This window comes from Haemaphysalis longicornis, unplaced genomic scaffold, assembly GCF_048455015.1.
Source record: "Haemaphysalis longicornis isolate Haplotype H1 unplaced genomic scaffold, Haemaphysalis longicornis Haplotype H1 scaffold_6, whole genome shotgun sequence".
In the NCBI taxonomy this organism is placed as follows: Eukaryota; Metazoa; Arthropoda; class Arachnida; order Ixodida; family Ixodidae; genus Haemaphysalis; species Haemaphysalis longicornis.
In genome coordinates this window covers 143,697,845-143,714,003 of record NW_027526407.1, presented here as the reverse complement: position 1 = coordinate 143,714,003, position 16,159 = coordinate 143,697,845, and the positions used below count along the sequence as shown (strand labels likewise).

Here is a 16,159-nt window from a genome sequence, read left to right as displayed (position 1 = left end):
GCTGACCCAGTCGCATACATTTCTAATCCCAGCTCGCGAAATTCAGTGGCAGTGCGTACAGGTCGGGCGCAGAGTTGCAATGCGATTGGAGACACCTCCAGTCGGCGACGGACTTAAGCACTGGCCACAGGCAGAATAGCTGCATGTTCAGCGGAAAGTGTTAAGCCAGCATATTCACACCATTTCTGCGTGTCACAGAAGGCTTGTTGGAGGCACATGGTTTGCCGAGTCAGGTCTGAGTGTGCAGTCCACACTGTGATGTCGTCCGCTTACATCAGAAAGTGCATGTCCGGTATAGAGCCGAGATTCCACGCAAGCGGTAACATAATAATATTAAAATGAAGGAACGAGATTACCGATCACTGAGGCACCTCGCGGACCGGCGTAAACCGACCGTAACTTGTCCGTAACCGATGCGAACCGAAAAGGATCTTTTTGTGACGAAGTTCTGGAGGAAAGCGAAAACCTTGTCCGGAAGAAGAAGGCCTCAGAGAATTTCCAAAATGGCGCCGTGGCTAACGTTGTCGTATGATTTTTGTATGTCCATGGCAAGTACTGTGTGCACTTTGTGTGATCAGCCGCCTAGTAACAGAATTGACGAGAAGTGGTCAAGCCCATTGTCGGTACCAAGATGGGAATCCTATATTCGCCGGTGATACCACCGGAAAGTGTCCATCCACCATTGAAGCCGGGTTGTCAGCATGCGCTCCAACAGTTTGCACAGGGTGCATGTCAAGGCTACCGGACGCAAATTGGGGAGCTGATCGGGTGGCTTCCCAGGCTTTGGTATCGGGACGACATCAGAGTAAAGGTTTGTGGTTCGTTGTTTCTTGCTTCGATGCGCCGATGTTGTGGCGTGTAGAAGACTTCTGGTGGTCTGCGTTGGTGCCTCATGGTGACGGCACTGATGACATGACGACGATGAGATTTGTTGAGGGTTTTAAAACTGTATATTTACACGGAAGACATATACAGGATATTTACAGACTGATGTAGACAAAGTAAGAAATAAAGTGGGTTCCTAGGTCAGCTAAGACTTTGTGCCCGCGGCACCCCCGTCAGCGACGGACCCTGACCTAAGACTACCCAAGTGGTGAGATCCTCCTAGCCTGACCTGGCTAGCCCGGCAATACGCCGGCCGTGCATAGCACATTAAACCCTGAGGATTCGACCCCGAGACCTCGTGTCTCGTGGTTTTAATGGGTCACCTAGTCTCTCCCCCCCCCGATACACAGGCCAATCAGCATCCCTTGGCGATCTGATTGGGCGGATTACCACATCCGCGTTTAAACCGCGGTGGGCAACGCCCCCCGTAACCCTGAGACATCGGTCACCCTCTCTCACAACAGGAAGAAGGAAAGTATCAAAAGCAAACCAAACTAACACAGAACACACTCAAAAACCCGCGAAAACACGTGCAAGCGCCAGGGACACGCTTCCACGAACGTGGTCTGCGTGCCTGTTCATTTTTCATTTCATTTTATTACCTTAAAGGTCCCCGGAGGGACATTACATAAGGGGTAGGGTTACACAAAAACGTACAAAAAAGCCATGAATTAGTTTGAAAAATGGCTTGTGAGGCTATGCATAAATGTTGATGGACAGGTGATTGCTGCAATACGGTGGGGGAGGTCATTCCAGTCTTTTGCTGCACGAAGAAAAAATGAGGCTGCAAAAGTAACGGTGCGGGAACGTTGACGGGTAACTTGAAAGATATGGCCAATCCGATGTGATCTGCGAAATGGGGGGGAGATGTAAGGTTCGATTGCAAGTGGACTGTGAAAAAGTTTATGAAACAAGCAAAGGGTAGCAATGCGGCGGCGGGAAGACAGAGGGGACAGGCCAATTTCTACTTTTAAAGATGACACGCTAATGTGATAGGCATATGAGGAATGAATGAATCTAGTAGCCCGGTTCTGAAGGGATTCGAGTGCAGTGATGAGATACGCGTGGTGTGGGTTCCAAATTGACGACGCGTATTCGAGCTTGCTTCTTACGAGGGATTGATAAGCTAGTAATTTTACATGGCGAGGTGCGTTGCGCAGATGACGTTTTAGGAAGCCGAGAGTACGATTAGCAGCCGCGATGATAGTCCGGATATGCTCAGTCCAAGTTAGGTCACTGCACAAAGTTAGGCCAAGGTATTTGTATGATTGCACAAGTTGAACATTAGTGTTAGAAATTATGTAGGATGTGGTCAGCGCGTTATGGCGACGCTGAAACGACATAAGTTTACATTTGTTAGGATTAAGTTCCATTTGCCAGTGTTCACACCAACGCTGTACTTGGTTAAGGTCACATTGGAGGCTAATTTGATCGGATACATTAGTTACTGTGCGGTACAAAACGCAGTCATCAGGAAACATGCGTATGTTACAAGTTAAGTTCGTTGGGAGGTCGTTAATATATATTAGAAATAACAAGGGGCCAAGGACGGAACCCTGAGGGACACCTGATGTAACTGGAATAAAATTGGAGAGCTGATTATTTACAAGGACAGATTGGGAACGGTTATTTAAAAATTCTTGGATCATGATTAAGACTGCGGGGTGTAAGTTTAAGTGGGAAAGTTTCAGTAACAGGCGTTTATGGGGTACCTTATCGAATGCTTTGGTGAAATCTAGAAATATGGCGTCGGTTTGAAGGTTATTATCGAGATTGGAATGAAGGTCATGGACAAAAAGTGCTAGCTGTGTTTCGCATGAAAATCCTTTTCGGAAGCCATGTTGTGCAGGATGAAAAAAATTAACCTTGTCAAGAAAACTGATAATGTGAGTGAATATGACGTGTTCCATGATTTTGCAAGGCACCGACGTTAAGGAGATTAAACGATAATTTAGAGGCGAGTTTTTGTTACCGGTTTTGAAGACTGGAATGACCTTCCCTTTTTTCCAATCGTCGGGCAGTTGGCCTGTTGAGAGTGACTGTGAAAACAATAAACATAAGTTTTCGGCACAGACATCTACAGTGTTTTTAAGGAACTTGGAGAATTAAGGAGAATATTGTCTACACCAGCGGAGGACGACAGCTTTAGGTTGTTTATTATAGATATTATACCGGACACGGAAAATGTGATGGATGGCATGAAGAGTTCGATAGTGGAAGTCGGCATGAAAAATGGAAGGTCTGTTTCTTTTGTGAACACTGATCCAAATGCGTTATTAAAGATGGTTGCACAATCGACGTCACTCACTGGTCTGCCGGCATCATCGGTGAAGTTAGGCGATTGAGTTGGGTGAGGGTTGATTGTTTCGAAAAACTTGCGTGGGTCACTTTTTAGAATGTTCGGCAAGTTATAGTTATAGAAAGAGTGCTTTGCTTCGCATATCTTTCCTAGGTAGTCATGTTCAGCTACATAGTATTTTTCCCATGCGCATTGGCTTCCCTTCTGTTTGGCTGAACGAAAGAGGCGTTTCTTTTTGTTTTCTAGGCGTTTTAATGTTTTGGTGAACCAGGGCTTTTGAGTGTCGGCCTGGAAATTAAATGTGGGTATATATTTGCTGACAAGATAATCCACTTTGTCCGTAAATATTTTCCAATTATCTTGCACGCGTCTATTTTGGAATAATGATTCGAATGATGGAAAGAAAGAGCGGAGTTCATCAATGATGGCTGTATAATTTCCTTTGTCATAAAGACGTATAGTTTTTTTACTTTTCTGACGAGACACCGGTTTGAACGTAAACTCAGCATGAATTACCTTGTGATCGCTAATTTCTGGAAGATATGAAATGGACGAAAGGCTCTCAGGGTGATCCGTTAGTATTAAATCAAGGGTATTGGCGCACGTATGAGTTACGCGAGTTGGTTCAGTTACAAGTTGGGTTAAGTTAAAGTTTAGGCACACATCAAGAAAATCGTGCGCTTCGGGTTCTCCTGACGTCAAAGTAATTTGGTTTACCCAGTCAATGAGAGGATGATTGAAATCCCCAAAAAGGAGAATGCGGGCGTTAGGGTATGCAGTAGTTAGATCATTTAACATGTCGTTAAGTTTACGAGCAAAATCGGGAGTGCTGTGGGGAGGTCTATAGCAGGCACCAATTAAAACAGTTTCGGGAGTGGCGTGGCAAAGAAGCCATATAATTTCGAGGTCAGTCTGAATGTTAATTGCGGTACAGGAAATATCTTTCCTGATTGCAATAGCCACGCCTCCGCCTCGCCTATCTATACGGTCCTTGCGAAAAACTGTAAAATTTGGAAGGTCTGCTAGAACTTCATGGTCGCTGATGTCAGGGTATAGCCACGTTTCTGATAACACTAATATGTTACTGCTCGACGAGGAAACAACATTAGAAATGACGTCTCGCTTTGGTAGAAAACTGCGTATATTAGTAAAGATAACTGAGAAGGAAAGTAGTGGGCGTGGGGTGGATCTGGGGCCATGACGCCCGTGTGGATTGCGAGGAACTAGCTATAGTAATTCTTTAACCGTTTGTGTCGATTCGTCAAATATGTAGCGTTTTTTGCCCATGCGTAGGGTTTTAAAGGTCAACATAAATGGACAGGACTGGGACCTTGCGAAAGCGATAAGATGCCTGCGAGCGATTCCAACTGTGGCGGAAAAGTCTTCGCCAACGCTGTAATCGGTATCTTTGAGTTTGCGGCCGTTTGAAAGAATCTTGTCCTTAGTTTTAAAAGTATTAAATTTTACAATTATCGGCCTTTCCTTGTCTACAGCGTGACGCCCAAGATGATGCGCTCTGTCTATGTCCTTTGGTTCAATATTCAGCTCCATGTGATTAGCACAAAGGGCAATTACTAGTTTTTCTGGTTCAGTAAAATGTTCGGAAGGGTTAGTGTCGGGAATGCCATAGAATATTAAATTGTTTCTGCGGGAGCGATTTTCAGAGTCGTCCACTCGGGCTGATAAGCTGTCTATCTGGTGGGACATCTGAAGTGTGGTAGCCTTTAAGCTGTCCATTTCAACTTTAAGAGATGAAAGGGATTTGAAGTGGCTCTCAAGATCTGTTATCCGTTTACTTAAGTCTGTTATTACTTTATCAGTGGATTGCAGCTGATCTTTCAACGCCTTTAGTTCGGCGAGAACGGTGGATTGACCAGCGGATAATTTTTTTAATTCGGTGGCAACTTCTTCAATGGTACCAGGGCCGGGGTTTGTTTCAACGTCACCGGCTTGGAGCAACAAGGAATAAATGACACTCGCGCATTCAGCGGCAATGGCAATGCAACACTGTGGGCTCGGCGACTGTGTCAAAAAGTAATTACTAGATTTTTTAGCGAACAGGCTGTGTGAATTACTGACCTGCATGGCAAAGCCGAACGGATTAGTGAACTGCGCTGCTGCGCAGTCACCGAGCCCACAGAGGGCAGACGGACAGGGATGGTCTTTTATACGAGAGGCGGCGGCTGATGTCGGTGGCGATGCTGTTTTCCATGATGAATCCAGGTATCCGGGAGGGCAGGAGAGGAGGAGGGGTGGCGCTTCCGTACACGCCGAAGCGTGAACGAAGTGGCGTGACCAGTTGCCTGCGCCGATCCCGCAATTGTGCGTCGCTGGGATCGGTGAGGCTGCAGATTGGGGCAGCACGAGTCCAGAAAGCAGGGCAGCGGCGAAGAGGGCGTAGATCTGCATGGCAAAGGCGAACGGATTAGTGAACTGCGCTGCTGCGCAGTCACCGAGCCCACCTCGTCCGATACAGGACAGCTACTCAAGCCAGCTGAAACCCATAAACATCCACCTTAACGACCCGGCGCGTCCCCAAGATTCTCCGGCGTTGACAGGCGATGCCCCGTTAATTGGACCGTGGGCCAGAAACAGCGCGTAGGTACAAAAGGACACGGCGGCCGGCTCAGGCGTCGCCTCTGCCGCGCCCATCCCGGGCCGCAACGCGCGCCCCCTCGCAAGCCTCCACTCCGCGCGCGCACTGGCCGACAAAAGGAAAGCTATCGCCGTAAATCGGCCACTGTCTAACCACAGTTGACAGCTCCACGCTCCCCGTCTCCAGCCGCTCGACGGACCAAATGGTTTTACAACCTGCTAATGGAAACCGCGGTGAGTCCCGAGCCAGCGGCCGCCATGCCCCCGGGGTGCCATTTGAGTCGCCAGGCTACCAATGTTTTCCCACGGCTACACCACGTACTCTGGCCAAAACAACGCGAAAGAGCAGCTGCCACCCCAGACAATGTGTCCTTCCGTGAACGGCATGACCCAGAGACCGCTTGCTCTTAACGAGCTGGCTGACATAAAGTCATTCATTCCCACTTCTCGGAACCGCCGCTTCCCACGCGTTCGACTTTGCAGCGTCGCTGGTGCCTGGAACCCTTACACGCCCGTCACAAGATTCACGTAGGGGCCCACTGGTCACTGCGGGAATAACACCAACTATTTACAAGACAGGCGAGAAAAGCGACAATGCAAATTCACACGTAACCCCTCCGCACAAGGAAACTCCCAAACTCCTTAGAGTTCCACAAGGAAGGAAATGTCTCCAGCTCAGCACATTGTTCGTAACTCGACTTCGAGTCCACTGCGCCCCGCTGATCATTGGCACGCACGCACACACCACTTCCGTCGTTGTGTCCATCGGCAACGTGGTCGGTCACTGTTGCAGCCCTGAGTCCTCCCTCCCCGCCACCCAGTCACGAGCACTGCCGTCCGAATCCCAACATGCGTTCGGAACCCGTGACAACGCGTCAGCATTGTCATGAGCACTTCCCTTTCTGTGCTGTACAACGACATTGTACCTTTGTAGGGCTAGCGTCCAGCGCGTTAACTTGGCACCGTGAGGCGTAGTCAGGGTGAGGAACGAGAGCGGGTTATGGTCGGACACCACCGTCACCTGAGCGCCGAAGAGCCAAAGATCGAACTTCTTCAACCCCCATATAACCCCGAATGCTTCCCGTTCGATTGTCGACCATCTGGTCTGCGTGGGAGAGAACTTATGGCTGGCGAACGCTATTGGGTGCTCAGAGCCATCTGCAGCACGCTGCGACAGGCACGCGCCCACTGCAAACGCGGAGGCGTCAGTGTAAAGCCAAAACGGCTTGTTTTGGTATGGCGTTGCAAGCGTCACTGCCTCAGAAAGCGCTGCTTTGAGCCGTTTGAACGCGCTTTCGGCTTAGGCGGACCACGGTAGCTTGTTAGAAACCCTCTTTCCCGTCAGTTCTGTCAACGGCCTCGCCACCTCGGCGTAGTTCGGAATGTAGCCTCGGTAATAGCCGCAAAGCCCCAGCACACTACGTAGTTCTTTTTTAGTAGTTGGGGCTTGCAAGCCCTGTATGGCCGCTAACTTGTCTGGGTCTGGCGCATGCGTCCCTGATCCTACCACGAGCCCTCAGTAGCGTATAGAACCACATGCGATTTGACACTTCTCAAGCTTAACCTGAAGGTTTACCCGCTCTAAGGCCGTGAAGACCGCACGTAAACGCTGCAGGTGTTCCTCGAGCGTCTCGCTGAAGACCGCGATATCGTCCAAATAGGCGCAGGCGTACTCGGAATGCGGCAGCAAGAGCTCATTCATTGCTCGCTGAAAAGTCTGAGCGGAATTTTTGAGACCGAAAGGCATAACCCTCCACGTGAATTGGCCTCTGGGACACGCAAACACGGTTAGGACCTGAGCCGATTGCGCCAACGGCACCTGCCAGTATCCCCTCCGGAGGTCGAGTAGAGTTATGAAACGTGCCTTGCCTACTCTCATTATCAGCTCCTGCTGCAGGGCCATGGGATACGCGTCCGCTACAGTGCCGGCGTTAAACCTACGGTAGTCCATGCTTATCCTCAATGAGCCGTCCTTCTTAGCAACACATACAATTGGATGTGCATGCGGGCTTTCGCAAGGGAAAATTAGGTCTCCTTCAAGGAGCTTATCGACCTGCCTGCTCACCTCCCCTTGTAATGCGGCGGGTACGTGGTAGGGCCGACACGATTTTGGGGCGAACCCTTCCTCTAACAGAATGGAGTGTTCCCTCACCTTGGCCATTCCTGGTTTGTCCTTAAACAAGCCCTCGTGCTCTGCGAACACTGCTCGAATGTCAGCCCTGGCTCTGTCCTCCAGATGAGCTGTCATGCTTTCTGGGAGGGCCATGCCACTGGAACGCTCATCTGTCAGCCGAGGCGCATAGTCGACCTCACCAAAAGCCCCGTCCTCGTGAAACATAACACCCACTGTGCTCACTCTGCTTTGGTAGGGCCGCAATTTGCTGCCATGCACAAGCTTTCTCCCTTTTTCTGGCATTTCCACGAAGTATGAGTGCTCCCGATGCCCTCCGACGACCGTGCCGGGTCCTTTCCATTTAGGAAACATTTTCCCGGGGCACTGATTGTCGAACACCAAAACTGCTTCGCCCGCTTGAAAGCTATTGTACGCAGCCCGTTTATTGAATTGGCTCGCGTAGGCGTTTTGCTGCTTCCTGCTCATTAGCTCGGCCGCCTCGGCGGCGCGATCTAGCCTCGCCATCATGTCTCTCATGTACGCCGATGGGGACGGCCCCAGAGCCGCCGGCCCGGTGCCCGCTCCTTCCCACACGGAGAGCGGGCCGCTTGGCGTTCTACCGTAAAGCTTCTGAAAGGGCGCAACCCCCGTCGTATCGTGCGGGACCTCCCGATAAGCCCACAGCAGGAACGGGACGAACCTGTCCCAGTCCCTCCCTTCTTTTTGTATAGTGTGGGCCAACATGTTCTTAAAAGTGCGGTTCCACCTTTCGACGGCTCCGTTACTTTCGGGGTGTCCCGGCGTCAAGAACCTAGGGGAGCAGCCCAGTTTTCCCAGAAACTCTTTTGTGAGCTCCGCGGTGAAGTTAGTTCCGCAGTCAGATGCGATCACCTCGGGTATCCCCGTCCTGGTGAACACGCTCAACAGGGCGTCGCAAGTCGCCCTGCACTCAAGGAGCGCACGCACACCACTTCCGGCCACCGTGTGCACAGGTCGACAATGCACAACGCGTATCTGTGGCCCCTAGCCGACGCCAGCTCAAGTGGGCCTATCACGTCGAAATTGCCCTGCTCGAAAGGGTACTTCGGCTGCACCAGTGGCTCTACAGGTACACTGTCGGAGTGTCCGAGGTCTGCTCTTGTCTGGCACCCGTGGCAGCTGCTGCAGTAGCGCCTAATCTCGTCTTCCATGCCTGGCCAAAAAAAGTTGTATTTTATCCTGGCCTTTGTTTTACGGAAGCCCAGGTGACCCCTCCAGGTAAACTCGTGAGCCACCTGGAGCACTTCCTTTCGCCTACCCTCGGGAAGGACGAGCTGCCTCACCGGCTGCCCCAGTAGCTTGTCTTTGTGGTAAAGGAGCCCTGCGCTGATGATCATTCCTCCCTTCCCTGTTCTGCCGTTTTTCCACGCGCTTTGCAAAGTCTCGTCGCTTCGTTGCGGCCTCGGGAATTCGGCTGACGCACTACTTTCTCCCGCCTCTTCAAGGCCCGCTTGTTCTCCGGCATTATCCTTCGTGCCCTGACTGCAGACGTCCGTCGCGCCTATTTGGGAAACCGCAACCCGGAGCGCTTCGGTTTTTTCTCCGTGCGCCTTCCGAGGGGTTATTCTTGAGCTGATCTGCTACTAGTAGCTCCACCAGCTCATCGAACGTCTTCACCCCCCTCGCGTCCAGGTAGAAATTGAGGTAGCTCTGAATACGCGTAGCAAACGGTCGCCACCCTTCGTTTGCCCTTTTCCTCGTCGTGAGGAGCGGCCTGATATACTCTCCTGCTGAAAGCTTAAGCTCTTCGAGCACGGTTTTCTTGAGCGTCTCATAAGGTTTGTGTTCCGATGGTGTGAGGCGCGTCGACAAAAACTGCACTTTTTCCGCTTTTAGCGGAAAGACAATTTGGCCCCACAATTCCCGTGCTACCGCGTACGCCTCCAGTGTGTTCTCGACGGACTCAAACCACACGGGCACTTCTGCCTCGGTAGGAAATTTCGGTCGCGCTCCCGCCAGCAGCTTCGAAAAGTGACGGAGCTCCGCGTGTGCGTCTCGGCTAGGCGGCGTACCTGAATTCTCTCCCGCGCCTGTTCCGAAATTTCCTTTTGATTTTGTCACCTCGAGCTCAAGCTCGAGAGCTTTACAACGCTGGGACACCAGCTTGAGCTCGAGCTGCATGTTCGACATCTCAGGGTCAGATGAACCTCCCCCCTGCTCTCGCTCCTCGTCCCCGCTCATCGTTGCAAGCCTACACTTGTACGGGTTTAAATGCCCGAAACGCGTGTTCATGAAACACCAAGACTCAATGCGGACAGCAGTGCTCGCCCCTGGGTGACAGAAAAAGGGGACTCACCTTCGGATGTGTAGTCGCCCGTCGCTTCTCCGTCTTTCTCCCGGTGGCTTCTTTCGCTGCTGCTCGTCGCTGCACTGTCCGTGCCCAGCGTTCGGTGTCAGCGGTCGCTCTTGCGATGCGCCGCTACCCCAGCAGTTTCTCCGATGACGTGTCAGCGGTTCCGTCGATGCTGCGGGTCCCGGCAAGCTGTCGCTCGCTCGCCGTCCCGCTGTCTGCCCGGGCTCGCGGAAGACGAGGTCTTCCCTACGTTGCAGATGCGGCGCTTACTTGTTCTTCAGTCAGTAGTCGCCCTTCTTGTCGCCGTGCGTCGCAGATCCTTGCCGACTGCGCTAGTAAATGATGGTTTCGTTGTTTCTCGCTTCGATGCGCCGATGTTGTGGCGTGTAGAAGACTTCTGATGGTCTGCGTTGGTGCCTGATGGTGACGGCACTGATGACACGACGACGATGAGATTTGTTGGGGGTTTTAAAACTGTATATTTACACGGAAGACATATACAGGATATTTACAGACTGAAGTAGACAGAGTAAGAAATAAAGTGGGTTTCTAGGTCAGCTAGGACTTTGTGCCCGCGGCACCCCCGTCAGCGACGGACCCTGACCTAACACTACCCAAGTGGTGAGATCCTCCCTAGCCTGACCTGGCTAGCCCGGAAATACGCCGGTCGTGCATAGCACATTAAACCCTGAGGATTCGACCCCGAGACCTCGTGTCTCGTGGTTTTAATGGGTCACCTAGTCTCCACCCCCGATACACTGGCCAATCAGCATCCCTTGGCGATCTGATTGGGCGCGTTACCACATCCGGGTTTAAACCGCGCTGGGCAACGCCCCCCGTAACCCTGAGACATCGGTCACCCTCTCTCACAACAGGAAGAAGGAAAGTATCAAAAGCAAACCAAACAAACACAGAACACACTCAAAAACCTGCGAAAACACGTACAAGCGCCAGGGCTTCCACGAACGTGGTCTGCGTGCCTGTTCCCACGCATCTCGTCCGAGACAGGACAGCTACTCAAGCCCGCTGACACCCATAAACATCCGCCTTAACGACCCGGCGCGTCCCCAAGATTCTCCGGCGTTGACAGGCGATGCCCCATTAATTGGACCGTGGGCCAGAAACAGCGCGTAGGGACAAAAGGACACGGCGGCCGGCTCAGGCGTCGCCTCTGCCGCGCCCATCCCGGGCCGCAACGCGCGCCCCCTCGCAAGCCTGCACTCCGCGCGCGCACTGGCCGACAAAAGGAAAGCTATCGCCGTAAATCGGCCACTGTCTAACCACAGTTGACAGCTCCACGCTCCCCGTCTCCAGTCGCTCGACGGACCAAATGGTTTTACAACCTGCTAATGGAAACCGCGGTGAGTCCGGAGCCAGCGGCCGCCATGCACCCGGGGTGCCATTTGAGTCGCCAGGCTACCAATGTTTTCCCATGGCTACACCATGCACTCCGGCCAAAACAACGCGACAGCGCAGCTGCGACCCCAGACATTGTGTCCTTCCGCGAACGGCATGACCCAAAGACAGCTTGCTCTGAACGAGCTGGCTGCCATAAAGTCATTCATTCCCACTTCTCGGAACCGCCGCTTCCCACGCGTTCGACTTTGCAGCGTCGCTGGCGCCTGGAACCCTTACAATCAGCGAGGAGCCAATATTCCGGAATGTGACCACGGAGCCACACCTCGTTAATGGAGTCAATGAGATTGCTGAGGGCTCGATCGTCGAGATTCTTATAAACCTCGTACGTAAGGCCATCTTGCCCTGGAGCGGTCCGATGTTTGTCGTGATCAATCGCTGGAAGGAACTCGGCTATCATGAAAGGGGATTGAATTTCACGCACGGCGTCATCAGGAGGGGAGGAAACGACGTGACTCGACAGAGCAAACAGACACGGGTTGCTGGCTGGAAGAATGTCACAGGCAGGGAACAGGGCGAGGCCAACATCGGCGGCAAATTGAGCAGGATCCTTACCCGATGCCAGACATGCACTGGCTGCCACATCTCGAGTGCGGCCTCCACTTTCCATCGCACGAAACGTGCGGCAGGTGGATTACTTAGTCGCCGATTTGCCGAGCGATTCACACCAGCTCAGCCATCGCTGCCTTGAAAGACGTTTCTCATGAGGTTTGGCAGCCGCAGTCAGACGTTGCAAGCGTATTCGGGCCTCCACAGACGAGGTATCTCAGGAGGCAGCCACTTCAGCTTTTTCGCACGTAGGCTATAGCTGTAAGAGTCGAAGGTCAGGCTTCTGCCGGGATTCCTCTACCCATGTGTCCTCACAGACGGTTCGAAGCGCTTTCTTAAAGAGAGTGATAGGGTCCGGACTTGACGCCGTGAGCATTGTGTTGATGTTATCTCGGAACATATCCCAGTTCGTTACCGTGCAGCGCCATCGTAAGCAACGCGTCGACGTTGGGACAATGCCAAGCCTGATGGGATGGTGATCACTGCCCCCGCAGTCGCCCTCTCGGTGCCAGGAGACCGTATTATTAACAAGCCACCAGGCTAAGTAGGGTGGCATCCGGGGATGAGTACATCGGCGCGTAGGCAACCAGATTTCGTTAAGGAGGGTGAATTGCGCATCGCTGAAGTAGTCAAATAACACCCGTCCGCATGCACTTGTGGTAGCATTTGCCGCAGTCGCAATGAGGGGCATTAAAGTCCCCAGCCACAATGGACAGGCAGCGTGGAAATGCCATAGAGATGTTATAACCAGCCCAATCTTAGACGAGGCGCACGCCCGCTGTGGACGTACAGGTGCCGTAAAAAGTAATTGAAGCACGGGAGCTGTGACCCAGCCGCACAGGAGCACCGTGTAGCTGCACCGGCTGTAAAAAAAGGAGCAGAACACGCATGCGCGCCTGCCGACAGCGATAGCCCATCTACACTTCTCAACCCACTTATTTTAACACTGCTTCGAGCGTTATCCGCAGCATACAGGTCTGAGCGATGGCGCTGATAGCAGAGGCGGTATCTAGCAGCGTCGCTCACGCACTTTCAGTGGATAAGAGCTGCTAAAGAAGCGCCGAAATTGCTGGAATCTGCCGTGACAATTTTTCTTCTTTAATATTTTACGTGGGTCTGCTATCAGCGCCATCACCGATACCGGTACGCTGCGAAAAACGCTCGGAACCGTGTTAAGTGGGTTAAGAAGTAAAGAGGGGCTATCGGCGTCTTCAGACGCGCATGAGTGTTCTGCTCCTTTATTTTACCACCTGTGCAGCTGCACGGCGCTCCTATGCAGTTCGGCCACAGCTCCCGTGCTCCAGTTACTTCTGACAGCACCTGTACCTAACATGACACCAAGAATATTGCAGACTTGGGCAAATGTACTTTCACCGCAACCACTTCTTGCCATTCCGTACACCACTCGCCTAGGGGGATCTGAGTCTGCGGGTAAGCCGTGAGCACACAGATGGCGGCTTTGCCTGGCGGAATCCATTGCAGCCACAACGCCGATCATGTACGGATGGCGTAGCGTAAGCAGTAAAATATGGGAGGCGAGGTAGAGAGTTTGTCTTTTGCCGTAGAAAAGCCCAAGCTCGCAGTTTGCCTAGGCGAACATGTTCTCGAAGCTCCCCAATCTTTGCCGGGAGTCCGCGACAGTTCCATTGGACTACATATTGTGGCGCAGGCATAGTGAAATGAGACTTAACTTAGTTGGGCTGCTAACACTGACACCAAGTTCTGCAGCTGTTGCACCACGAACTGTAGAAGCTCATGGTGTGTGAAAGCAGAAGGAGCAGGCTTTGGTGGAGATATGCTGATGGGGCGAAATGGGCTGACTCGACCGGTCTGGTTTCGGTGGAGGCTGACGGGGCGGTCGATGAATTAAACGGGCACGGCGCTGTGTGAGCTTAGTCACCTCAGTTTGCAGCAACGCCAACTGCTGGTCTATCTCTTCGAGCTCTTCTGTAATCGGAGAGAATTGTACAGTTTGGCTGTGCTGTTTCTTCTGGCGGCGGGAGCCACGGAGCACACCACCGTACGATGGCTGCTAGTAATCCAAAGGCTCCAGAGCATCTTCTGCTACTTCGTCCATTCCTCCGCCAAACAGCTGAAACGGTTGGACAGAGAAATATCGTTGGGTTTAAACTGGCGTCGGAACGCGCGTCGCTCAGCGCTAGTACCTTTGCACTTAGTAGGGCACTTTTTGTCCGTGATGTCATGCTCATCCGGGCGACACAGACCGCATCCAAACCTGACTTGCGGTGAGACGGACGACGACGTGGCCAGTGCCCTTGATGCCGTAGAAGCCGGTGGTTCTGAGGCCGTTGTCAGTGGTGGTGCTGTGACAGGGAGTGGGCACGACTTCCTCATGTGTCCCTGACGGGAGCATTGATAGCAATGCACCACTCCGGCCTTGTATGGACGTGGGCGAAGAACGCAGCCATTGTAGAAAAGACGATCCGATGGCTCTAACGAGCCGAAAAAGTTACGAGACACGTGCGGCCAGCTCCCATGTAGCGGACAAGAAGAACCTGGTGCGTGGAGCACCGGATACTGGCGTGCTGGTCTTCAGGTAGCTGTTTTTCAGCCGACATCAGAATATGGTCCAGTGCACAGAGTCGCTGGACCGCCTCAAGAGACGACACCCAGACAGACACTGTTGGTTCGGTTGTGGTTTGCGTAGCCAGCACATCCGGTTGTTCCAAGACATCTGTCGACTGCCTGTTTCAGCGTCTTTGTCGGAAGAGAGAGGATATTGATTCGCTCTCGAGGTTTGATGGCAACTTTGTACACCGAGGGACTCTGCCCATTGGGTGTAGGGCCCTGGGAACTGGCGGTGGCTGTACGGGTTGAAGTAGCTGTCAGTATTGTCTTCCGTCCATCGGCCCCTTGCAGGGATATGTTTGCGACCGATCTACACACCCATTTGGCCGCAGGTGAGGGTGAAACCTCAGTCGTAACTTGGGCCGCACCTTTGACCGATGGCCGCCTTGATAAAGTAGAGGGGTCAGCCGGGGGTAGCGGGAATGGTAGCGTTACCTCCACTGGCAGCGGGTCGTCCAGCTCCGAGTTTGAAGCGACGTCAGAAGCAGCGAGCGTCGTCCCAGGCTGAGTGGATTGCGCTACGCAGGGCTTTCCCGACATGTGTGACATAGGCGCGCGGCGTCGCACCCGCCAGTGACTGAGAGACATAGTGGTTAGGCCTAGCGGCCAGTGGGTGGAATCCGATGAAGCGATGCAGAGGAAAATTCCCCGCATTTCCCCGAGGGGAAGAATGTGAAAGTGCGAATGCACGAGTTGAATTTGCGCGGTTCGGTAATGTTCGCGAAAGAGAGATCACACACACACACACAACTACAAAGAAAGAAAGATGCATTTATTCAGAGACACCTATTTGTGTTGTCGTTGTACTTGATTGCTAGAGCGGATCTCAGCTTTGAAATTTCGTGTCAGTACTCCTTTAAGCAGGTGCATTAGCCCTTCTCACGCCCGATTCTTGGCCAATCCCCCACGTGGGTATGTGCCATGTCAGCGGCCAGGCAGCGCGCGCCCATCTCCCCCCGTTGCCAAGGAAGACGCGGAGATTCCTGGCCAATCCCCCACGTGGGTATGTGCCATGTCAGCGGCCAGGCTGCGCGCGCCCATCTCCACGTGCGCGGACATCGCCGGTGGACGCAGGTTCAGGGTCGCTTAAGAAGTGCATTGCACTTAAAACACCGAGGGGTCAACCTTTTGCTTGCCGTCGGACCCTGGAGGGGCCAGAGATGTTCCAGCGTCGTTACAGATCCCTGGAGGTGAAAAATCAGCCGAAAAACACAAGCTCCGGCGAAAACAACGAGCTGAGGAAGAACACAAACGAAGCGCTCCTTCTTCGTCGTCCAAACGGGAGTTTTCGCTTTTCGTCTCCATATGAAAAGCGGCCGCATCCGCCGGGAATCGTACCCGCGTCTTGTATGGCGTAATTGCCCGTAAATCTGATTCGCCT

General features: G+C 52.7%; 1 protein-coding gene across 1 annotated transcript; it reads right to left on the bottom strand.

The window, feature by feature from the left end:
* Positions 1–1,632: 1,632 nt before the first annotated feature.
* Positions 1,633–14,563, bottom strand: LOC144143278 (uncharacterized). Its single transcript, XM_077675052.1, has 4 exons — positions 14,426–14,563; positions 13,634–13,652; positions 5,264–5,646; positions 1,633–1,734 (listed from the first exon to the last, which is right to left on the bottom strand). The coding sequence occupies exons 1-4, from the start codon at positions 14,561–14,563 to the stop codon at positions 1,633–1,635; spliced, it is 642 nt and encodes a 213-aa protein (XP_077531178.1).
* Between the last annotated feature and the right edge of the window lie 1,596 nt (positions 14,564–16,159).